The sequence below is a fragment of the Herpailurus yagouaroundi genome, unplaced genomic scaffold (assembly GCF_014898765.1).
Source record: "Herpailurus yagouaroundi ecotype Mexico unplaced genomic scaffold, PumYag 28, whole genome shotgun sequence".
NCBI classification, from domain to species: Eukaryota; Metazoa; Chordata; class Mammalia; order Carnivora; family Felidae; genus Herpailurus; species Herpailurus yagouaroundi.
The window spans coordinates 133,791,684-133,817,940 of NW_024412376.1; the positions used below are offsets into that span (position 1 = coordinate 133,791,684).

General features: G+C 40.7%; 1 protein-coding gene across 8 annotated transcripts in view; it reads right to left on the reverse strand.

Moving 5' to 3' along the window:
* LIMCH1 (LIM and calponin homology domains 1) overlaps positions 1–26,257 on the reverse strand; it is a 328,015-nt gene that overhangs the window by 197,712 nt on the left and 104,046 nt on the right. For all 8 annotated transcript variants that reach the window (XM_040484938.1, XM_040484986.1, XM_040484961.1 and 5 more), the window contains exon 2: positions 50–120. In XM_040484938.1, coding sequence (XP_040340872.1) covers positions 50–120 — 71 coding nt within the window. The remainder of the gene's footprint in view (positions 1–49; positions 121–26,257) is intronic.

Here is a 26,257-nt window from a genome sequence, read left to right on the forward strand (position 1 = left end):
TTGATGATTCTTCTTGAGCAAAACCAATTGAACAATAGGCTATACTTACTCGCAGAGAAGGATTCCATTTTCTAACCCTGTCCGAAAATCTTTATCACCAAAACTTCTGCCGGTTACTTGCTGGAAAAAAAAGAGAGAGAGCATAAATTTTTCTTTTTTAATCAAGAATTTCAATGATTTTTTTTTTTTTTTTAATATTTAAGAGGCTTGAAATAACTGGTGGCATTCCAAGAATGGAGAAAATCTGTTAGGTCTGAATTTCTTTTCTATGTGTAGTTTGCTGAGATCAGCTAATCCTAAATGTAGACCATTATTTTGAAGCTTTTTCCTACCCAATTCCTTAAATTGTTTGTTCTTCCTGATAAGGGTGTTACTTTTAGGGTTTGGCCATGATAAGTCAAGGCCACAGCCTCAATCCACACACTTTCAAAAAAGCCTGCAGAAAGCACCACCTAAGGATAAAACATTTGTTTGTTAAAATATTATTGGGGGGGGGGGGGGAGTAGTGGGGAAGATAGACACCTATCCTCAAGAGACAAACATCAAGACAGGAATATTAAAGCCAATATCCATACTAACTTGGTGTGAAAGAGGAAAATAAAAGCTGGAAAGGAATGACTAACAACACAGGACTGATGACAATTCTTGATACCTCTGGCTCTCAGCAGCCCTTTGCCCTAGGCACCTAGGGCAATCATTTGTTCATTAAGTAAGTATATATTGACTATCTAGAATATGCCAGGTAAAAATGTATACTAAAAACCCTAAAGCAACCTTTAAAACAGCAAAATAAAAAGTTACACTTAATAAGCTTAAAAAGGAAATAAAACGGAATCATAATACTCTTAACAATGAAAAAAGACAGAAAAAGAGGAAAAGAGAATACAGAACATATGGAATAAAAAGTAAATAACAACACAATAAACTTAAACCTAACCATATCTGGGGCGCCTGGGTGGCGCAGTCGGTTAAGCGTCCGACTTCAGCCAGGTCACGATCTAGTGATCCGTGAGTTCGAGCTCCGCGTCGGGCTCTGGGCTGATGGCTCGGAGCCTGGAGCCTGTTTCCGATTCTGTGTCTCCCTCTCTCTCTGCCCCTCCCCCGTTCATGCTCTGTCTCTCTCTGTCCCAAAAATAAATAAACGTTGGAAAAAAGAAAAAAAAATTAAAAAAAAAAAAAAAAACACTAACCATATCAATAAGTACATTAAATATAAATGGACTAAATATCCCCGATTAAAAGACAGACATTGTCATATTGGAAATAAAAAGTAAAACCAAACTATGTGGTGCCTAGGAGAAATGCACTTTAAAGATAAAGAGAGAAGTAGGTTAAAGATAGAAGAATAGAAAAAGATAATAACATGCTAATGCTAATTTTAAAAAGCTGGATATTAATATCAAAGAAAATTTTAGAAAAAATAATAATACCAAGGACAGAGAAAGTCATTTCATAATGACACAAGGTTTAGCTCATCAGGAAGACATAAAAATCCTAAACATTTTGGGGCGCCTGGGTGGCGCAGTCGGTTAAGCGTCCGACTTCAGCCAGGTCACGATCTCGCGGTCTGTGAGTTCGAGCCCCGCGTCGGGCTCTGGGCTAATGGCTCAGAGCCTGGAGCCTGTTTCCGATTCTGTGTCTCCCTCTCTCTCTGCCCCTCGCCCGTTCATGCTCTGTCTCTCTCTGTCCCAAAAATAAAATAAACGTTGAAAAAAAAAAAAAATTTAAAAAAAAATCCTAAACATTTTTACATTTAATAAAAACTTCAAAATACATAAACCAAAAAAAGTCTGTGAAGAGAAATAGACAAATTCACAACTAGAGCCAGAAGTATGTTATCTCTCTTTCATAACTGATAAGTAGACAAAAAATCAATAAGGATATAGAAGACTTGAACAACACTGTCAACCAAATTGACTTAATTGACATTTCAACAATACTTCACCCTACAGTAGCAGAATACATATTTTTTTTCCTAAGTTCACAGTGAACATGTATTGAGATAGACCAATTTCTGGGTCTGTAAACAAGTCTCCACAAACTTAAAAGAATTCAATTCATAAAAAAGCATGTCATCTGGCCACAGTGGAATTAAATTTGAAATTAGTAACAGAAATATCTTAGGAAAAAAATCCCCAAATAATTTTAAATTAAGTGACACAATGTTAAACCTATTGATCAAAGAAGAAATAAAAAGAAATTAGAATATATTTTGTAGTGGAAGAATGTGACAAAGACACTAAAGCAGTATTTTGGGGAAATGTATAGCACAAAACACCTATATCAGAAAAAAAAAATCTCAAATCAATAAATTCTGCTTCTACCTTAAGCAAATTAAGCCCAAATTAGGTAGGAAAAAAAAGGAAAAAAACTGTATCAGTTGAAATCAATCAAACAGAAAACCAAAAAGCAATACAGAAAAAAATCAATGAAATGAAAAGTTACTTACTTGAGACCAATAAAACTGAGAAAACTTTAGCCAGATTGATACATCTTTGGCTAATAAAATCGACAACCTTTGGTTTTTAGCCAAAAAAGAAAGACACAACTTACCAACAACAGGAATGACACAGATGATATCATTACATATTTTATAGACATTAAAAGAATAATGGGGGTGCCTGGGTGGCTTACTCGGTTGGGCGTCCGACTTTGGCTCAGGTCATGATCTCACAGTTTGTGGGTTTGAGCCCCGCACTGGGCTCTGTGCTGACAGCTTGGAGCCTGGAGCCTGTTTCGAATTCTGTGTCTCCTTCTCTCTCTTCCCCTCCCCCACCTGAGCTCTGTCTCTCTCTGTCTCTCAAAAATAAATAAATGTAAAAACAATTTTTTAATTAAAAAAATTAAGAGGGAACATTACAAATAAATTTATACTAATACATTCACCAACTTAGATGAACTAGAGAAATTTCTTGACACAACCAACCAAGTTCATTCAACAAAGAAATAGGTAACTTCCCCAGAAGGTTTACCTGGTAAATTACAACAACTATATAAAAAAAAAAATAATGCAATTCTACACAAGCTATTCCAAGCAACTGAAGAGGAAAGCATACTTCTCAATTCATTCTATGAGACCAGCATTACCTGATTCCAAAACCAGACAAGAATATTATTACAAAATAGACAGATACACACACACACACACACACACACACACACACACACACACACACAATATGCCAACATGTTACCTCTTCATGGTGGAAAGCAGGTGTGATTTTTATTTTCTTCTTTAAATTTTCCCTATTTTCCTAAAGCGTTGTACAATTAATACACACTACTAATCATCAGAAAATCCAATGTTGTTTGATGTCTGTTTTTTTATTTTTTTAATATTTATTTATTTTTGAGAGAGAAACAGCGAGAGACAGAGCTCAAGCAGGGGAGGGGCAAAGAGACAGGGAGACACAGAATCCAAAGCAGGCTCCAGGCTCCGAGCTGTCAGTACAGAGTCCAGGGCGGGGCTCGAACCCACAAACTGCAGATCATAACCTGAGCTCAAGTCAGATACTTAACCCACTGAGCCACCCAGGTGCCCCTGTTGTTTGTATTTTAAAGAGCAGTCTAAGGAAACTAAGTGATCCCAACTTTTCCTTGTAAACCATAGTTCAAATTGTATTATTAAACATCCTCATTGCCAATCCCACTAGAAAGGCAAATCAAAAGTCAATAAAATGTATGCCTGAAGGAAAGAGGAAAGAAGGAAGGAAGGAAGGAAGGAAGGAAGGAAGGAAGGAAGGAAGGAAGGAAGGAAGGGAGGGAGGGAGAAAGGAAGGAAGGAAGGAAAGAAGGAAGAAGGAAGTCCTTTGTTAATATCTTCTCATTCTTATTTAAGGGATGGTGAGAAAATGTATAAAAAGTATTTTGTATTTACAGTTTGTAAATAAATAGGAAAGATGTCCTTTACAAAGCTAAGATTTTAAACACAGACTTTAAACAGTTTAGCATTTTCTTCCTGAATCCTAATTTATATTCTCAAAACACCACTAATATCTATAAAACTGACCCCTATTCACCAAGAAGTCATTAGAAAATTTTGAAAACATTTTCCCCCAGGTCTTTACATTTTTGTTAAAATTATTATGTTCTAGCACAAATGGTGCTAACTAACAATGAAACCCAAGAGAATTTACCTTCATCTATTACAGAATCTCTGGCCAAGATAACCCAGCCCCTTTCCATTTATTGAGCCATAATGACGGGCAGGGCCTAGAGATAGAAATACAAATGAGACATGGTCACTGCATGCAGAAGGCTCACAGACTGCAGAGGAGAGCAGATATCTAAATTCATACCATAAATAGACAGTAACAGGACCATTAAGATTATAAGAAAATATTGGTGGTCCATGGACCACCTAAAGTGCCCATGTGCTATTTAAAATTATATTGTATATGACATGTAGTCAGTGAAATATTGCAAGTAGATATGTTTAACAGTCCCAAGTCAGCCTGCTAATCCACATCCTCCAAGATGTAGTCTGATTAAATTCAATTTCCTAGACTGCCAATTCTGGAGATGGGAACAAACGCCATGCATTTGGAGGAAGGTGATCATTTCTGCCTCTATTCTTTTGCTTCCTTCCTTGCTCCTGCGTCTACAGGTCCCAGCATAACCTTCTCACTGCTCTCCACTGACTTGAATGTCTCCCTTTCTTCCAGGGCCACGTTATTTAGTATAGAGGTGTCTAGATCTTTGTTGGGAGGGTCATCAGTGGAACAGACCCCAGAAATTCAACAAGGACCATGCCACTGAAGAGTTAGGTTCTTAGACTAGTAGCAGCAGCATCTTTACCTGGAATTAACATTAGAAATACAGACTATCAGTCCTCCCATTCCTATAAGACCTACTTAATCAGAACCGCATCCAAAAAAGATCCCCATGACATGCAAAGTAAAATTTACAAAGCCCTGAACTAGTATACAAAAGTAAGCCAACAGTTCAGAATCAGAAAAGGAGGACCTTCAACTGGAATCAGGATTTTAAATGAACTGTCTCAACAACGCCTCTCAGCAACATCTTTATCATGGGTTTACAATGCCACACATTTATTTTAACTCTAAAGACTAATTACTATTCCCTTAATGACAGCATAAGCCATTGCTATAAAAAACAATATGGCTGCCAAGATTCAACCACCATTACCAACAATCTGTGAGCAAGGTAAGGGAACAATAACCACCCAAACTCTTCACTAACCTTCCCACCTGGATTCCAACTGACTAAGGACTCTCAATAACCTCTCAGACAAGGTGCTGGCCAAGCCATGAGCTCCTTATGATTTTCCAAGGACACAGAGCAGGATGGGAAGATCTAGTAAAGTTCTTAAAGAGAACCTGAAATGGGGACCTGGGACATGGAGTGGGTGGTGAGAGAATCCAGGTTCAGGAGCATCCCAGGACTAGCAGTGGAAGAGCAACTTGAAATGTCAAGAGCACTTTATCATTTCCCCTAAATCCTGCTCTCCCCTCGCTGCTGATCCTCACCCATCTGATCAATTAATCCTTGCAGCTTCATCCTTGCAGTTGTTCAGCTTAGCACAAGGGCTCAGCTGACCCTTACCTTTCATACCAATCACACCCACCAACAAATTCTGTTGATTTTCCCTTCAAAACTTATCGCGAATCCAACCACTTCTCACTGCTTCCATGCTACCACCTACTCCAAGCCATCATCATCTTATACCTGGATAAGTCCCTTACCTGGCTTCAGTGCTTCTACCTTGCCTCCCTTCCATCTATTCTCAATAGAGCAGCCAGAGGAATCCCATAAAGTTGGATCATGTCACTACTCCACTTAAAACCCCTCAATACCTCCTCATCTCACTCATAGTAAAAGCCAAAGTTCCTTCAGTTCCCTGAAGGTATTCACCAGAAAAACAAGCAAACAAGCAACAACAACAAAAAACTGATAGGAGCACATGGGCCAAACCCTAGACACCACCATGACGTCAAGGGTGGCCATAATGAACATCTCCCCATTCAAAGAGATCCTCAGAAGCACTTATGGTGGCAGTTATATCCACATCTACATCCTGTGTGCGTTTCAGGAAAGCACAGATTTCTTTCTAGAAATAACAGAAAGAAATTCTAGAAATTTCTTTCTTTCAAGAAATAACAGATTTCTTTCCTGCTTTATGGTTCAGGGTTAATTCGCTTTCATTAATAAGCAAAAGATTTGCTATTTACAGCAATGGAGGGACATGTTATAAGTGTCAGATTAAAATACTCAATGAATGGATAACTTACCGGAACATTGATTGTTTTAAAGGAAAAGGAGCACTTTCATCTATCTTAGCAATTAAGCAAAAGCAGAAGCAAGAGGACATCACAATGTGTCATCACACTATTTTATGCACATAATTATGTTTTTAATTTAATTTAATTTTTTTCCAATTATATTTAGTTCTTTTTTGAATTTTATTTTTTATTTTTTAAAATTTACATCCAAATTAGTTAGCATATAGTGCAACAATGATTTCAGGAGTAGATTCCTTAGTGCCCCTTACCCACTTAGCCCATCCCCCTCCCACAACCCCTCCAGTATCCTCTGTTTGTTCTCCATATTTATGAGTCTCTTCTGTTTTGTCCCCCTTCCTGTTTTTATATTGTTTTTATTTCCCTTCCCTTATGTGCATCTGTTTTGTCTCTTAAGGTCCTCATCTGAGTGAAGTCATATGATTTTTGTCTTTCTCTAATTTCACTTAACATCATACTCTCCAGTTCCATCCACGTAGTTGCAAATGGCAAGATTTCATTCTTTTTGATTGCCGAGTAATACTCCATTGTATATATATATATATATATATATATACCACATCTTCTTTATCCACTCATCCATTGATGGACATTTGGGCTCTTTCCATACTTTGGCTATTGTTTATAGTGCTGCTATAAACATGGGGGTGCATGTGTCCCTTCGAAACAGCACACCCGTATGTCGTGGATAAATGCATAGTAGTGCAATTGCTGGGTCATAGGGTAGTTACATTTTTAATTTTTTGAGGAACCTCCATACTGTTTTCCAGAGTGGCCACACCAGCTTGCATTGCCACCAACAGTGCAAAAGAGATCCTCTTTCTCCACATCCTCGCCAACATGTGTTGTTGCCTGAGTTGCTAATGTGAGCCATTCTGACAGGTGTAAGGTGGTATCTCATTGTGGTTTTGATTTGTATTTCCCTGATGATGAGTGATGCTGAGCATTTTTTCATGTGTCAGTTGGCCATCTGGATGTGTTTTTTGGAGAAGGGTCTACTCATGTCTTTTGCCCGTTTCTTCACTGGATTATTTGTTTTTTGGGTGTTGAGTTTGAGAAGTTATAGATTTCTGGATTCTAACCCTTTATCTGATATGTCATTTGCAAATATCTTCTCCCATTCTGTCGGTTGCCTTTTAGTTTTGCTGATTGTTTCCTTCACTATATGCACGTAATTATTAAGTAAGCTCATCTGTATTTGATTTCCCTCTCATTGATCTAAAAGGTAATTATGTTTCTGAGTCTGTTCATGTCAATGGCACTACTCTAAACCATTCAAATAACTGAAATATGGAGGATTTAAAAAAAACAGTCTAATAAAAATCCACAGAACTTTATGGTGATATTTTTATGATGTGTTTATAATGTAACACGTTATATATCAAAATGCTACACTTTGCTAATGACTTTGTTACCACTGTTATTAATTGCCATGAATAGCCAAAGATTGCCAAGAATCAGTCTCCCAGACTGATCATTACCATTTATACAAACTGTATTTCAGAAATGTTTTCATAATCTTCAGGGTTTTTTTTAAATGCAATCTGGTGGGTAAACTGAAGTCCACCAATAAACTGTAAGCCTGAAGAGGATTTTAATATTCTTTAATGTTTTTTTATTTATTTTTGAGAAAGAGAAAGCACGAGCAGGGGAAAGGCAGAGAGACAGGGGACAGATCCAAAGTGGGCTCTGTGCTGAGAGCAGCAAGCCAATGCGGGGCTCGAACTCACAAACCATGAGATCATGACCTAAGCCGAAGTCTGATGCTCAACCGACTGAGCCACCTAGGTGTCCCAATGAAGAAGATTTTAAATAAATGTTGGAAACCCTATTATAATGATCTTAAGAGGAGATTCTATTGGCTGACAAATAATGGTCCCTGGATTCAAGCAATTGAAGAAAATACAGAATTTAATATAGATTGACTTAACTTTTGAAAACCATGGATATTTTCTCTAAATTGCTGTACAAAAACAGGTACGTTTGATATTACATTATTATTTTGTTTATTGTCCAGCTCCACCCAGTCAGGTGAGAATGGGAAATTTTCTTTGTTCTCTTCACGTTTGCATACTCTGTGCCTAGAAAAGTACTTGGCTCACAGTAGGTACTCAATAAATATTTGTTGAAATAATAATAATAATAAAAGGTATTCTTTCAGAAGGTAGTGATTTCCTACTATAAACAGTAAATGAAAAATAATACCTCTTTAAAATTCACCAAAGAAGATTATCTGTGGCTTCTTATGCTCCCTTGTCTTCTGATCATATTTGACTTATTTAATAAAAAAGGACATTTCTGCATATTTTCACACTTAAATTGCAAAATAAAACAGTACAGAACTGCTCTTATTTTTCACATTTACTGAGAAACAAATCCGCTGTTATTTCCGTCTCCTTTGTGGGGTTGCTAGAAAAATCAAACCAAGTTTCTATGGGAACTCTTCATAAACAATCATAAGTCATATTCCTCTGAACCAGAATTAGCAGCCAACCAATCAATCATCTACTGAATACCTATTTCATCCCAGGCAAAGTAATAGGTGTGTGTGTGAAACCAAAATAACAAGCTCTGTACCCTACCCAGTAAGAGTCCACAATCCAAGGGGAAAGATCGAACAGTATAGTAGGTGTTGGAAGAGAAATATGGACACAGCTCTGCAAGACCAGAGAGGAAGCAATTAACACGAATTGCACAACTAAAGGAATAGTTGAAGGATAACAGTTCACCTTCACATACTAACTACCGTATCACATCCCTCTCTGTTCTAGATGCTCGCCAAATATTATTTTATGTAATCCTCATAACAACCCAGTAAGGTGGATCCTAGGACTATTACCATTTTAAAGTCAAGGAAACCTAGACACGGAGAGGTTAAGTAAGTTGCCCAAGGACACAAATCTACTAAATAGGAGAGCCAGGATCAAACCCTGGTAGTGTGACTGCAGAGTTCATGTTCCTAAGCACAATTCTGTGCAGTATCAGAGCAAAGGAATGAACTCTCTCTGCCTAAGACAGTCAAGGAAAACCTTTGAGGAGCTGACATTTGAGTTGGTCCTGAAGGATAAGAGGGATTCTCCAAAGTATGAAGATGAAGTGGGACACTCCAGGCAGACACAAAGACTTGTACAGGTTTCTCTGAGCAAAGAGGAAAAGTTCTAAGGGCTGACCACAGGAGGGAGGCAGGTGGGGAGGGGCGGGGTGGTAGAACATGACGTGCCAGCGTGAGCATGGCCCAGACAGTAAAGGATCTACGTGTTACAATTATGGGTTGTACTCGATCCTGAAACAAAAGAGATACCCCTGAAACAAAAGAAGATGAAGGCAAGGGTGCGGTTCTTTGGCAGTCATTCTCCCCATTTCCCACTAATTCTCCATTCCCAAAGAGACAGTCCCAAAATGACATTTTGCTTATTGCTCTCAATTACTTCCTTGCAGATTCTACCACCCCCATTTAATACAGAATGGCTTTGCTTTTGGAATCACAGTGCGATGGAAACCATCTGGCCAGACCTCCTTTAGGACCACTGCTTCCAGCCTCCCACACATCACTTTATATACAGTACCTACACCTACCTTTTCATCCTTACCTCAAAAGGAAGAAATCTACCTTCTCTTTCCTCTATCAAGGCTCTGGATGCCATCCCTCCCCTTCCCCAGGTGCTTACCTTACCCTTTGGTCCACAGCATTCTTTACCTCCCTGCTAGTTGAATGAGTTCCCTCTTCTCCTAAGAACGCTAATTCAATCTAGCCCCATCAACTATCCTGTTTTTCACAGTCCAAACTCCCTGTACGAGTATCCAGTACCCATTGCCCTTATCATCATAGCTCAGGTGCCTACAAGCTGCCCACGTTTAATTCACCGAAAATTCTTAGAGGGTTGAGTTGAGACTCACGAGTCTGACCCTGAGCTCCACAAGCACAAGCTAAATCATAAGTAGATTAATGAACTTCTTTTAATCCTCAGCTCTCCTACTTATGAAATGATACTTATACCTACTCCAAGGGTTTTCAGGAAGAGTAAGTGAATTAGTGTATGTCAAACCCTTCCCACAGTACCTGACCCACAGCAAGAGTTTGGTCAATCTCATTCTTAGTATTGGCAACAATACTAGAATTAGATCGCATTATTGACTTCTCTTTTTCCAATACTCTTTACAGGTCTTTCCTCCCTGATCTTAATTGATGCCATGGTTTGCTGGTTCTCCTCTTAAATTCTAGTATTACCATACTGTCTGATCCACTGAGACATTTGCTCTGCTGATGTGCATCAAGGCCCCAGCACCATGACAGTCAACCACTCACCCCTGTTTGGATCACTTGCATGTTCTAGGCTTTTCCACAACCCGACACTCCTGCTTTTCTTTCTACCTCAGTAGAAAGTAAGCATTTCAGTAAATACCCCTTCACTGTGGCCTTACATACATGTACCTCATTCATCTCCTACCTGTACAACATGGTTCTTTTTCTCCTTTCTTCACGCTGCCTTTTTCTCTCTCTCTAGCCACACATTCCCTTCCCTGGGTAGCCCCATGCCTTTAAATACGTCACACACAATAACTCATAAACTGTTATGAGTTTAAATATCCCCCCTTTAAATATCTTGCATATCCTAACTCACACACTTTCCTAGGTGGTACTGACCCTTCCCCCTTGAAGTCAAAATGAAATCATCCAATTTCTTACTTGACTTCTCCACTTGGGTACCTAATGAACAAGATCAAAAGAAAATGTGTGATGTGTGTCCCCTGGTCCAACCTGTTCTACTCCTGGTCTCTTCCATATCAAGGGAAGGCACCACCATCTCCCATCCCTAAGAACACAGAGATGCATTTAAACCATCAAGAAGGGCAATGCTTCTCCCTCTAAATGTACTTTATGCCTGCTCTCTCCCCTCGTCTCTACACCACCACACCAGCCCAAGCCTCCACTGAGTCTCCTCAAGATAACAACAGCAGCCACTGCCGTGGTCTCTCTGCTCCCACTGTGGCCCTTCTGCAAACCGCCTCCCATGCAGCACCCAGGAATCTTTCTATAGATCCATCCTGTGTCCCTTCTCATTACCCAGAATAAGTCCAAGTCATATACACAACCCCTTCATTTTACGTTTAAGAAAAGTAACATCCTGCAAATTAAGTGACTTGCTCAAGATCATACAGCTAGCTATCAGCAAGGATGAGACTAGAATCAGGCCTTCCTTCACCCAGGCCAGGGTTTCACTGCCTCATCACACTGCCTTCTGAAGTCACTTCTTGTGACACTTACACTGCCATACTCTCTTTAATAACAATAGCTTCTTATATCCATTGAGTTTGAGTTGGCAAAGAAACAGCACAGAAGTCCAGGCCTGAGATTATTTAATCAACATTATCAAACCATGCTCCTCTCCAGCACTAGATCTGAGTGCTTAATACTGAGGATAATAAAATGCAATCTGCAGAATCCATTTATATTTTCATCATGTCATCAGAAAACCAGAAGGCGCTGTTTATAGCCACAGATTGACAGACTCCACTAAAAAAAAATACATAATTAAGAATACAGGCAATGCTCAAAAGCACCCTGGGAGCATTAAATCCTCTGATCTAGCCATTGTATGCTTTAGACACAGAAAATGGGTCAGTCCGGCAACATGTGAGTGGGTTTAGCAGTAACTGTGTTTGCACATCCTCAAGTTGTTCTTGCCTTACAAAGACACAGAACAGAAGCTGCAAAGGAAAACAACACTCAAAGTGAGCTTTAACACAACAGAAAGTGTTAGTGACTGATTTGAGAGCAAAGAGGAAGAAGAGTCCAGAGAGAAAATGGCTAGTGGAGGGCTTCTGCGCTATGTGTGTTGTCTCCATTTCAAAGGGCAGAGGCATGCTTCAGCCATGGTGTTATTTTTACCTGGCTATCATGTTTAGTTCCTTAAATAAATACTTCAGTTCTAGGCTAATTTTGGTAAATCAGTGTACGTAACTGTCATCTAGTGCTCAGCACAGTGAAGTATAAAACCTCTGAATTAGGCGAAGCTGGGTCCAAATTTCAGGTCTGACACTTAGGAGTTACGTGACACTGGACAAATGGCTTAATTTCTCAGACCTGCTCTTGTCTTTTTTTTTTCTTTTTTTTTTTTTTTTGATTTTTTTCTTAATGTTTTTTTTTAATTTATTTTTGAGACAGAGAGAGACAGAGCATGAGCAGGGGAGGGGCAGAGAGAGAGGGAGACACAGAATCGGAAGCAGGCTCCAGGCTCTGAGCCATCAGCCCAGAGCCTGACGCGGGGCTCGAACTCACAGACTGTGAGATCATGACCTGAGCCGAAGTCGGACACTCAACCGACTGAGCCACCCAGGCGCCCCAGCTCGCTTGTCTTTAAAAGACAGTTGCAGGAGCCTGTTACAAATCATAAGTGAAAACCATCTAGTAGGATATTTAATGCTGATCAGAAGTTCTATTACTTTTTTTTCTCCAAGCTTTATATCTAAGGAGGAAAGAAACCCACAATTTAAGTGTCTAAATCAAGTGGTTGCAATTTTTGTTCAGAAACAGTACTCAGGAGAAAGTGAGTATCGCTGGGGCAGACCAGCCATTCATTGGTAGATGGATCTGGGTTTGTAGGTGCTGGGTACAAAATCACACAGGGAAGTCAATGTGCTAACTTCCTATACACACGGTTTGGATTAAATGACACCATGAGAAAACAATTGTGCAAATCCAGAATATGATAATTTTATAAGAAAATTGACCTTCAAAAAGCCAATATCATGAAGAAAGGGGAGGGTTGCTATTATAAAATAAGAGACTTAAGGTACAACCAACTGCATTATTTGCTCTTTAAGGAAATCCTAGTTTATTATTTTTAATGTTCATTCATTTTTGAGAGACAGAGAGAGAGAGACAAAGAGAGAGAGAGAGAGGGAGAGAGAGAGAGAGAGAGAGAGAGAGAGAGAGAGAGAGAGCATACACAAGCAGGGGAGGGGCAGAAAGAGAGGGAGTCGCAGAATCCGAAGCAGGCTCCAGGCTCTGAGATGTCAGCACAGAGCCTGACGCGGGGCTCAAACACACAGATGGCGAGATCATGACCTGAGCTGAAGTCAGATGCCCAACCAACTGAGCCACCCAGGTGCCCCAAAGGGAATCCTAGTTTAAAAGAAACTTTATAGAAGACATTTTGGGTACAACCAGGGAAATCTGAATACATACGGGTGACCTGATAATACTAGGGCATTACTCCACTTTATTAAGACTGACAGTGGCCTGGTTATGGAGGAGAATGTTATTACACTTTGGAGATGCACACTAAAGTATTTAGAGGGAAAGAGCGTTGATGCCTACAATTCATTTTGAAATGGTTGAAAAATAGTTGGGGTATGTGTGAAAGTATGTGTGTATGTGTGTATAAGAGGTAATACAGAATATGTTTGCAATCATTGAAACTAGGTGTAGTTACATGGGTTTCTTTGAACTTATCTATCTTCTTCCCTCCCTCCCCCTTCCTTCCTTCCTTCCTTCCTTCCTTCCTTCCTTCCTTCCTTCCTTCCTTCTTTTCCTTCTTTCAAATGTTTCAAAAATATTCGTAACAAAATGTTGTCTGGGACTAGGACTGAAAGTCATTAAGCAGTGCCCACAGAGTACTCAGGTCAACAACCCGACCAGTGCTTCCTCCATTCAATCATTCACTCATTCATTTCCCTGGAGCACTCTCTCTTATCTCTACACTGATGACAGTCACTTACCAGTTCACTATTGGTCATTTCATTTCTATTCAACCCACTCCCTCACCGGCTCACTACACAGAAATGGCGCTTGCCAGCCGTCAAATCAATGACGTGAGCACTGAGGATGGGAAGGAGAGAGAGGTCAAGCCCCTTGGCTTCCTGATTTGGGGAGGAGAACTAGAACCAGAGGCCCTGCCAAGTACACACAGTCCTGTGACAGTTGTAGAGCTGTGTGAAGAACTGATCGATTTCACCATTTGATATTCTAATAAATGAATACTTTTTAGCTAAGAATCCAAAGTAACCACAAAACTGCTGTACTTCACCAGTACTTGGCATTTAAAAAGGCATCTAAGTTAAGTTAGAAAACTACTAGAATTCACCCAAACAAGTTATTAGATTACTAAATGAAAATAAAACATGGTGAAAAAGAATGAGATCTTGCCATTTGAGACAACATGGATGGACCTAGAGGGCATTATGCTAAGTGAAAGAAGTCAGACAGAAAGACAAATACCATATGATTTCACTTACATGTGAAATATAAAAAACCAAACAAATGAACCACAAACAAACAGAAAAGAAAAACCCAGACTCTTAAATACAGACAACAAACTGATGGTATCCAGTTGGGGAGCAGAGTAGGGGAAATGGGTGAAATAAATAAAAGGGATTAAGAGATACAAACTTGTGGTTATAAAATAAATAAGTCATAGAAGTGAAAAGCACGGCATAAGGAATATAATAAATAATAATGCTGTATTGTGACAAATGGTGACCACACTTACGATGAGCATGCCTATCGTGAGTAATGTATAGAAATGTCCAATCAATACGTTGCACACTTGAAACTAAGATACCATTGTATGTTAATTATACTTTACAAAATGATGAAATGCTCATTATACAGATAGGATGACCACACAAATAGCCTATGCTTTGAGAAGTTTGTGTGGCTTGGGCAACACAACTATGAAGAAAAGTGACCAAGATAAATGTCAAGAGCCATCTCACTGGGGAGAGCCCAGGAAGGGCTTCCAAGATGGCAAAATTCTACTCCTTGATTTGGATCTACTTCTTGACACAGGGATTCCAAGACTGTTCATCTTCAATAATTAACTGAGCTCTGTGTTTGTGTCATGTGGTTTTCTATAATTATGCTACATTTTACAATTTAAAATATTTTAATTTTTTTGTTTATTTGTTTGAGAGAGACAGAGATAGTGTGAGCAGGGGAGGGGCAGAGAAAGAGAGAAAGAGAGAGAGAGAGAGAGAGAGAGAGAGAGAGAGAGAATCCCAAGCAGGCTCTGCACTGTCAGCACAGAGCCCAAAGTGGGGCTCAAACTCACGAAACCATGAGATCATGACCTGAGCTGAAATGGACACTTAACTGACTGAGCCACCCAGGTGCCCCTACAATTTAAAAGATTTTAAAAGGGAATACGTAGGCCAACCTCCATCATGACTCAACCTCATTTCTTTTTTCTCTGTTTAGTAACTAAAGCCATTTTCCATTTGGTTTTACTTACAGAATTTTGGAGTGGGAAAGTGCCACTTTCCAAAGGTTTTTCACTCAAATGAAGCATACCTCCATGTAATAACATTCCTCAAGTTCACTGTTAAAATGGTGGCTGGGATCTACACATGCTCTCTGCATAGTATATTTTTAAAAAAATATTTGGATATCAGACAAAGGAGCCAAAGTACTGTTTAGCTTTGAAAAATAAAAGATACATCATCTTCTGCAAATTTGCCATGTGAACGGCTCTAGGCAGGCACTTGGTGTTGGGAATGGCCACAGTGCCCCTCACTCCCATCTTATATCAATGGCACTTTTGTTTGAATCACCCAGTTGTCTAGTGACACCTACTCAGCGTTGGTAGGAGGCCAAAAGTCAAGACAACAGGGTTCTAGTCACAGGTCTGCCAATAACCAACAGCTTCTAGCAAATCACTTCACTTCTCTAAGTCCAAGACAGCCCTGCACAAATCTATAGGCTTTCTGAACCCTCTTCCACCCTACCCTCTCACCTTGAAATTTAACAGCATCTTTTACTGAACCCTAACTGACTCGTGTACTCCTCATCTCCCCATGCTGGTTACACAGGTTGTGCCCTGGACAAGGGTGCCCAGCCGAGGAGACAAGTTGAGGGTAAGAACCAGCCTGGGCTCTCTTTATCAAACCACACCAACTCTTCTGAAGGGAAAGTCACGTTTTCCAAATACACAAAAAAGCCACTGTCTGTACCCAAACTCATACATTCTACCCTCAGATGTGTTTCTGAGTTTATATAAAATTGCTCAAGGGGCTCTCAGATATAAGTACTATTATTATCCTTGTTATCCAGGTGAAGAAACTGAAGTAAAGACCAGTAAGTAATTTGTCCAATTTCATATGGCTGGTAGGTGGCAGAGTCCAGACTCTAAGCTGGGTGGTCTGGCTCCTGACCCATGTTCCTACACAGCATGCTATGCTTCCTAAATATATCTGTATCCCTGTGATTTTCCCCTATTATCAGTTCAGTTGTAAACTATTCCTAAAGATCTGACTTCTCACTGCCTGTGCCACCTTCTTTTCCTTAAACTATGGCATAAGAAAATAAGCCCCCAAATCCAGAAGAATGTCAAACTGTCTGCGCATTTGCTATCAATTCACTCACCACCACGGGGATAAAAAAATAACAACCTGTGATGTCACTGCATTTTTATCTCTGTATGTAAAGAATCATCACAAATATCCAAAGAATCCAAACTGAAATAACCCTGTACACAATTTGACTCCCTATGGAATGAAAAATAAATATCCGTTAATGGAGAACGGAGGGGATGAGAAGGAAGGAAGACAAGATGCCTCATTTAAGACCATTAGGCATTTCTACAACAAAATATTTCCCTACCTTCCTCTGGTTCTTTAAACTTACAAATAATGTATTATGGCAGGAAATCTGTTCTTTTGGCTGATTTGTGATGAAGACAGCAGGTGGTAATCCCAGCCCACTAAAATGTCATTCATCATGGGGCCTCATGACACCTCAGTGTAATGGCAGCCCCAGACTGAGGAAGCAGCTGCCATCTTGGCATCCAGGGAAGCAAACGTTGCTCAGGCTGTGTATTTAGCTCTCCTTACCTCTTCCTGCACAAATAACGTGCCCGTCAACAAGGAAGGAGTCCTGTCTTCAGGGGGTTACAAAGAAAATAGGGTAACACAGGACTCCTACAGGCAAATTCAAGAAAAAAACAAGAAGACTATTCTTTGTAAACTCAACAGGCGAGAGCCATGTTTAACCAAAAATGAAACAAAAGCAACAATGAGAACTTCTGCCCACACGTCATCTTGGAAAACATGAACCAAAACAGTGGGGAGAGGAAGAAACGAGAAGAGGTTTAAAGGGTAACTCTGTTATTATTAGAACTTGTGCTATGTTCTAAGAGGTCCTTGATTATATTTTAAAAACATTTTATAATCGAGATGTCCTCAGAGATGGCCTAGAACCGATACTGTCCTGCTAAATGCTTAACCATCGGTTTATGGGGGTAGAGGGGGAAGCCCTGATGTGTGGCATTTGCCAGTCCCCGTGGTGTAAAAATGCCCACCGCTGTCAAGTTCAAACTCAACCTGATGTCACTGAACACAGAGAGGAGCAGATACACACAGTCTTCTCTCCTGAGCCAAATAAGCTGGCTCTGAAATACCACTGCAAAATTGCAATCCATATTACATAGACACGATGAGGCTAAGAGTTAAATACAATATTTCAAATGTATTACAATTTCTAAATATCCATGATATTGGAGAATTTATCAAGTAATAATTGAAAACAAAGCATATGACCACACAAAAATGTAAATGCTTCTAAACTTGCATGTACTCCTCTGTGTAAATAGTCAACATCTTACAGAACACGCAACTATTATGACAATACAAGCCTATTATCTCTTCAGATAGCTGCTTCCAATTTACTGGCTACTAGGGAAGCAATAGAAAGCAAAGCAAAAGGTCGCTACTAAATTCCCGAAAATTGGAGCAGTAGCAACAATCCAAAGAATAGGCCTTTTGCAAACATTTGAAATCACATATAAAAACTAAACTTTTGTTCTCCTGAAGTAAATGTTTCTGAGATATGGGATACAGCCCAGGTCCTCGAAAGTTTGCATGCTCTCTAGTCCTAAGTTTGAAGACACGGCTTCTCCTTTTATAGGAGAGCCAAGAATTATAAGCAAAGCTAGTAGCTGTTCCCAGATCCGTTCTAGCATACAGCGACAAAATTTTTAACTAAATAAATTTGTGGATATTTACCAGGATGTAACACCCTTACAGAGGACAAACACACATCCCACCTCCAACTTAAGAACAGAAACTATCAAACAAAAGCTTTGCCCACACTGCTAGGGAGGCAATCAGAACGAACAGTGCTATTTCGCCCCTGATGGACACAGAGAGCTGCTGTCTGTAGAAGGAAGGAGGGAGGACAAATGCTATTTCCAACAATCAACAGCTCTGTTCTTTCTTCTTCTTCTTCTTCTTCTTCTTCTTCTTCTTCTTCTTCTTCTTTTTTTTAATTGCTAGAACACCTGCTGCCTCAGTCTCTTTAGCCTCATCCATTATGCAACATGTTGGCGGTGATGGGACCCGTATATGCCACTGCACACAATGACAAACCTGATGAAAGACAAGGGAGCAGGCCCAACATCTCAAAGAATACACAGCAAAGAGCCCACACGTGTCCTCTCCCCACTCTTGGTACTGGACGGCCCTTCCAAGACCTACTCACCAAAATGTATTGAGTTGTCGTTTTATGGCACAGGGTGGAGTTAAAAGGCCAAGACAATACTTGATCTTCACATCATGTCTTTAGGGGCATTAAATTATTATTCCATGGGGATTGGACTTCACATTTACTCTTTGGCCTACCCAAGAGAGGAAATACTTAACAGAAGCATTTCCCGGTGTCCCACAGTATCCTAATTCCACAGGATGTTAAGGGATGTGATGTGGAAAAAAGGCTCCATGGTCAAGTAAGTTTGAGGAACGCTGTGTTTGAAACAAAAACAAAAACAAAAAAAAAACCCGCTTTTTTTCAACTTTGAGCTTCTCAGAGCTCAAACATTAGTAACAGACTAATGTGCACAGACATTCTCCAGTGGGGAATAACATAGCACTTCCCAATCCATCTACCCAAGACCTCTTTTTGAGAAAAGTCTCTGGTGAGTGGAACCATAAGAAAGTCTGGCTTTCTAGGTCACGATCTCGCCGTCCGTGAGTTTGAGCCCCGCGTCAGGCTCTGGGCTGATGGCTCGGAGCCTGGAGCCTGTTTCCGATTCTGTGTCTCCCTCTCTCTCTGCCCCTCCCCCGTTCATGTTCTGTCTCTCTCTGTCCCAAAAATAAATAAACGTTGAAAAAAAAATTATTTAAGAAAGTCTGGCTTTCTGCAGAGCTGGCTAACTCTTGGCCTGGGGGACTAAGTAGGGCCTCACACATGTTGTTTGGCCTTCGTCATACTGTATCACCTGGTCACCTGGTTTTTAAAAATTTGAAAAAGCCACCAAAATTAAAAAATCAGAAGTGCTGATACTTAAACAACAACAAAGGGTCTTTATTGCTTCCCTTAAAAAAAAACAAAACAAAAAAAAAACTGGACTAATGGAACATGCTGTGCCCACAGACTTGCTTTCTCTGTGCAGAACATTTTAAACCATAAAGGAATTTTTTTTTATTTTATTTTTTTAACATTTATTTATTTATTTTTGGGACAGAGAGAGACAGAGCATGAACGGGGGAGGGGCAGAGAGAGAGGGAGACACAGAATCGGAAACAGACTCCAGGCTCTGAGCCATCAGCCCAGAGCCTGACGCGGGGCTCGAACTCACGGACCGCGAGATCGTGACCTGGCTGAAGTCGGCCGCTTAACCGACTGCGCCACCCAGGCGCCCCAAGGAATTTTTTTAAAAAACTGTATGTGGCATCCAGGTTGGGGCAAAGTTAAGGAAAGAAAAATTACAAGTGCGCTTGCATATAAATGTTCAGAGAAGTGAAACAAAGCGAGTGAGAACGGGATGGTAAAGAGGTCTTCTGAAAAGAGGGATGAGCTCAGATGGGCAGGAAGAAAGGGGGGATATATGCAGAAAGGAAGGTCCAAGAACACAAGCACAGGGCTGGGATCAGAAAGTCATAAAAACAGGTCACAGACTGCCTCAAATTAGAGACATGAAACACACGTTTGATTTAAATTTGCAATTTAATCGAGGAGCTCAGCAGTCAGGAATTTTAATAATTAAGTAGCTCTGAGCCATACATAGGGTCAAATCAAGCCTTTTGGCCATTAAACCCAATCTCTAAGAGGATAAACACCAGATATTTCTGAGATATATGACTAAGTAATTCCCCAAACAATTTCCATCAAATGCCAGGTGCAAAAGCAATCACGTCAAAATCCTCTCCAGTTCCACAGACCTGGGATAGCAGGGCCTCCAAGAACCAGTGAACCAGTCGAAAATAATTCTGGAACTTCAGAGATCCTGTTACTGAGAAGCAGAAATAGATTTTCAAGTGCTCACTTTGAAATATTAAGCACTGTTCCACCCAGATCTTTCCACCATCCTAGAACATTTATTAAAAACCAGTTCAAAGTGAGTCAGCTTCTAAAATAAAGCTCCACCTTGCCTCAAGTCACGATGCATAGTAGTTTAACTTCACCACAATGTGATAAGCACAGTCTAAAAAGCAAAACAAAAAAATACAAAAGTACTTTCTTATTAGGAAGTTAGACCTAACATGATAGGAGCTCAAAACGTGTTTCTCACTATGAATTAAGATCTAATTGTTGCTGTTCTATAATTTGTTATTTTTCACATGATGACTCTTTTCAAGATTTCTCTTTTTTTTAAGTTTATTTATTTATTTGGTGGGGGTGGGGGTGGGGGTGGGGGGAGGATGAGTGGGAGAGGAGCAGAGAGAGAGGGAGACAGAGAATCCCAAGCAGGCTCAGTGCTGTCAGTGCAGAGCCCAACACAAACCGTGAGATCGTGACCTGAGACAAAATCAAGAGCCACCCACGTGTCCCAACTCTCTTTAAGAGCCCAAAACCGCTACCCCCAGACTCGATTAGTCTTCTACCTGTATTCTCAAAAGAATGCCTTGCTTTGAAAAGATTGGCATCCTCAGACACAAAAAAGATCACTCCCCAAAACCCTGGGAGCTACCAGAATCTTCCCTAACATTAGCACCTTTTTTTCTACCTTTGAGAACTGCCTCTCCTTCTTTCAGAGCAAGTCCTTCCAACTCAGGCCTCTGTTCCACTTGTTCCCCCTCTGATCCCCTCCACTCCTTTCTCTTTGCACTGCTGGCCAAGCTGGAGTATCTTCAAAATACCTGACTGCCTATGGCATTCTTGATTCGAATATTTCCAAACGTTTCCTACTGCCTGAAGCTCCAGCCCTAACTCCTTGGACTGCTGATCAAGAAATCTGCTGAACGAATCTATTCCTTGTGTAAATTCACCGCGCATATGCATGGCTCTTTACATGCCATTTATGATATCCAGGATACCTTTACTCTTTATTTACTTATATCCAATCCCATGTTCAAATCTCCAGATCAAATATTCTAAGATTTCTACAAAGCACTACCTGGTGTCTCTTTGTAAAGCACATTTCTCTCCAACTCCTAAAGCATTTACTGTCTCTTACACATGAAGGAGACAGGATTTATAATCAGAAGATCTGGGCTTAAATCCTGACTTCACCACTAATTCTCTGTGATTTGGGGAAGGTACATCTGTACTGTGGCTCTTTCTTCACCTGTTAGATACGGAAAATGATAGCACTGATCTTAGGTAAGGATTAACTGAGGTTACGCATAGGAGAGCACATGAAAATTGTTCATGTAACTTACCTACTGTCATTAATACTTCTATGTTTTGCCCCTGTGTTCCTGATTAATTTATTCGACAATTATTTACAGAGTACATGTTCTGTAACTGGTATTATTCTAGACCCTGAAAATGTGGTCTCTGAATTCATGGCACCGTCTAGTAGACAAGAAAGATAATAAACAATATAACATACAGTATAAGGTAGTGATAAGAGCTATGAAGAAAAATAGAGTAAAACAAGGGGATAAAAAGTGGCAAAGAATGGATGGCTACGTCAGATATTTTAGATTTAAAAGGCTTCTCCAAAGCAGTGACACATAATCAGAGACATGGATGAAGGAGGTAGTGAGGAAGGCTCATTGCCGTGGGAAAAGCACACCAGGCAGAGAAATGCAAGTTCAAGGCCCACAGGTCAGTGTGAGCGTGGAATTTCTGGCGAAGAAGGAAGCAGGTATGGCTGAAATGTAGCCAGTTAAGGGTGGCAGGGCAACAAGATGAGAGCAGAGAGGTAGCTAATAGCCTTATAGACAATAATAACATTGTAACTTACTCTCAGTGCTATTCAAAGCCACTGAAAAGAGAATTTTGAGCAGGGAAGTGATACAATTTGATTAACATTTTAAAAAAGCCACTCTGGCCATTGTATGGAGAGTTGACATGGAGAAACAGATGGGCAAGACTGGGGGCAGGAAGACAGTGAAGACACAGTTGTGTAGGCCAGTTGAGAAAAATGGTAACTTGGACTAGTAGCTGAGGGGGTGGTAAGAAGTGGTCAGATCCCAGGCTTATTTTGAAGACAGAAGCTAAAAGGTTTGTTGATGGACTAGCCAAATAAGAGATATCAGCAAAGGAGAAGAGTAGAGAATATCTATATATTTTGACCTAGAGCAACAGAATGCATGGTAGTACAAGTTGTTAACATAGAGAAGGTTTGGATAGGAGCAGCTTTGGAAAGAAAAATCAAGAACAGTATTTCAGTCCTATTAAGGTTGCGATGACTGTGTGATATCCAAGTGGAGACACCGGGGAAAGAATTAGACATAGTGGAGCTCAAAGGCAAGAACGGAGCTAGAGATACATGATTAGATGTGGGCCACAAGATAAAATCATCCATGCCATGTGCAAGAGAAGAGGTCCAAGGACTGAACCCTGTGAGACCAGCCAACAATTAAAAGTCAGGAAAAAGAGGAGAGTCCAGAAAAGGAGAACCAGAAGGCATAGTTAAGGAGTTAGGAGGGCAGTTATAAAATAAGCATGGTCTGGAAGCCAAGGGAGAAAAAACGTCTGAAGAGGGAAGGAGTCGTTAACGGTCAAACCATGCTGAGAGGTGGTGTAAGATGAAAACCGGGAAATATCTGTTGGATTTGGGCAGTGAAGGGCACAGGTAATCTTTACATGAGTAATTTCTTTGGAATGGTGAGTATGTGCATCCTCTGGAGTAGATAATGCAAGGAAAGCACAGTCAACTCTTCAAGTGCGCAGATCTGGAGAAGCAGGCGGAGATGGGCGTGTACTTTAGAAACGGCATGTGCTAAAGGAAGGACTCAGTGGCAAAAAGAAGTCAGTGATGTAGAAAAGAGAGAGATGACAATGGAGGGAGCAAAGAGCCAATTTCTGAACCCGTGGAGGGATGCAGATCACAAGGGGAAGGTCTGGCTTCAGATGTGTAGGGAGAGATCATTCATTGGAACAGAAGGAAAGCAGAGTAAATGAGTACAGAGCAAGGGAGATGACAAGTTTGATGGTAGGAAGACAAGCAGATCTTTTCAGATTGCTTTTTAGAAGGCATCCATTGAGGGTAAGGGGAAAAGAATGGCATTGGAGGTTTAGGAAAGAAAAAGGTGGAGCGTGAACTGATAGGTGGGTGGTGAATACATTCAAGCTGCCATCTGATGGTCCATTCCTCCCTCACCACCTACCTTGGCTCTCCTTCAAGAACCTGTGCAGCTTTGCAGCTGTTATCCAAAAGCACACAACCCTGGGACTTGTGCTTCAAGATGAGCCTTACTTCTCTGAGAAAGTCTAAACCTAAAGCCAGAAGAAACTCAAAGCCAGAGGAGCTTTTACAAGTTGTTCAAAACCAGCAAAGATATTATCCTGAAGAGGGGTATTAACTCCAAAAGGAGAGGTTTTGTGGACTGTGTGTAGCCAGCCACACTTGAGACCCTATGAAAACGCCTAGGACTGCAAGCATGGCCCACAGCCCACATTCAGAATCACCTTCACCTCTCATTTTGACAAGTACATGGGAGTCGTTGACAAGCAGGACATGCCAGAGAAACAATACTTCAAACAGACTTGGGGAATCTATCACTGAATTAAAGGAGACAGAAAACAAACCAGCATGGTCTGAGTTTTGAGTTGTGACCACACTCACATATTCTGGAGTAATATTCAGGATCCCATTTTCCACAAAAAAAGGAAGCAAGCTCAGCAAAGGTGGAAGAGTGTCAGTCACTCAAATGTAGTTGGCTCCCTTTCAGTGGTTGTGGTGGTTTAAACATACCAATGCCCGATTACCAACAGGTGCAGCTTACCGACTTTCCACCTCCTAGGAGGTATGATGGTCTGTATAGCTCAATTGATTCATAGGATGAACCCTGTGACAGCTTCATAATTATGGGGAAAGCTGTCCAGTTGATGATATTTAAGTGGAGCCATTACGACAAATCCTCTATAGAGTCTCTTGGGAGAAGGGTTTGAAAATCACTAAGATACACATCTTGCCTGGGTTTTCGAGGGTAGTATGACAGCTTTGTAAGTTCTTAAAAACAGGAATCTCTCCACAAATGAGCTTCACGCACATTCCCAACAGACAAAGGCCCAGAGTTAGAAGTCTGAGCAGCTACCCACATGCTATGGTGGCCAAATAACAGAAAAGGGTGTGTAAAAGTAAACAGGACTCCAAAGGGGAGCTAGAATGTCATCACCAACCTTGATCTTGTCTGAATGAGAGAAAAACAGATACTTGATAATGCAGGGCTAGAAGTCTTGCCCACAATGTATTAGATTTTAGAATGGTAATTGAATGTATGTGCTGGCCCCTATGTAACACCTCCAAGAAGTCTAGCCAAGTACCCTGTAATCAAACACAGTATTTTTGTGGTAAAAAGTTTGAATGTTCACATGAAATAGAGTAAATAGTAAATAAAGATAATGAATACCATGAAGTCATTGCAGATCAGGTCAAAGTTTTGCCTGAATGAATTACGGTAGGAAGGAAGGAAGGAAGAAAGGAAGGAAGGGAGGAAGGGAGGAAGGGAGGAAGGAAGGGGAGAGACGGGGGAGGGGAGGGCACAGGAGGGGAGAGGAAAAGGGAGGGAGGGAAGCAGCGGAGGGAAGAAGAAAGGAAGAAGAAAAAACCCCCACATTTTAAAAACCTAAAATTAAAAGGAAAACTTGTACTTCTCAAAGCGGTTTAGGTTTTGTAACTGTGCCCCAATGACCGCGGACCTATAAAAGGAGAAGTCAATATGCAGTTTGGCTTGTAAACGTGCCATATTAACTACCAGGCTCCCAAAGAGCTGGCGCTTTTACCATGTGAAAAGCGAAAGGAAAACATGAAGATTATCAAATATTTAAAATCAACAGGCAAGCCCCACCTCTGGAGTATGATTTGTGATACTGTATGAATGGTGCCCAGCACACGCCAGTGCTTCTGACCGCACGGTGAGGGACACGCTGAATATTACGTGGCCTCTGGGCTCAGTGCTACCTATAAGCATGACGTTGGTATTCTGTTTTCTGGTAAAGCTGCAAGATATACAATGCTTAGTGACCGTTGACTTTTCCAGAACATCATGTCCAATGCGAGAATAATAAGGACCATACGCCAGGCTCAAATTCCTCGTAGACAGGATCAGAGATATCAAGTTAAAAAGGAATGTAATAGACTTGAAGAGATACTTGTAGACTCACGTTCATAGCAGCATTATTCACAATAGCCAAGAGGCAGGAGCAACGCATGGAGGCTGCTTTTAGGCAAACAGGCTTGAACGATGGAAGGTAGAAAGGGCTACAGGGACCCCCTGGCTGAATACAGATAGGCCGATCACGTGACTCACCTCAAACTATCCACAGGCCCTAACTGACCAATGGGCTACTTAAAACTAGGTGCAGTTACCAAAAAAGGGGAAATTCCATATGTCACCATACCTCCTCATCTTCCCCCTTTAAAAACAGTCCTCACCCACTGCCTCGGCAGATGGCCTCTCCCCTGCTGTCCTGCCTGCCGCTCCCTTGCAATGTATTCAATAAACTTCTATCTCCTTTGTTCCTGCCTCAGGTGAATTCTTTCACCTCCCATACCACCGGCTTCCACTTGATCATCGCCCCACACCTGGGGGCCCCAACCAGTTAAACACCCCATTTAGACAACACACAACCCAAATACCAGTTGACAGATGAATGGATAAACAAAACA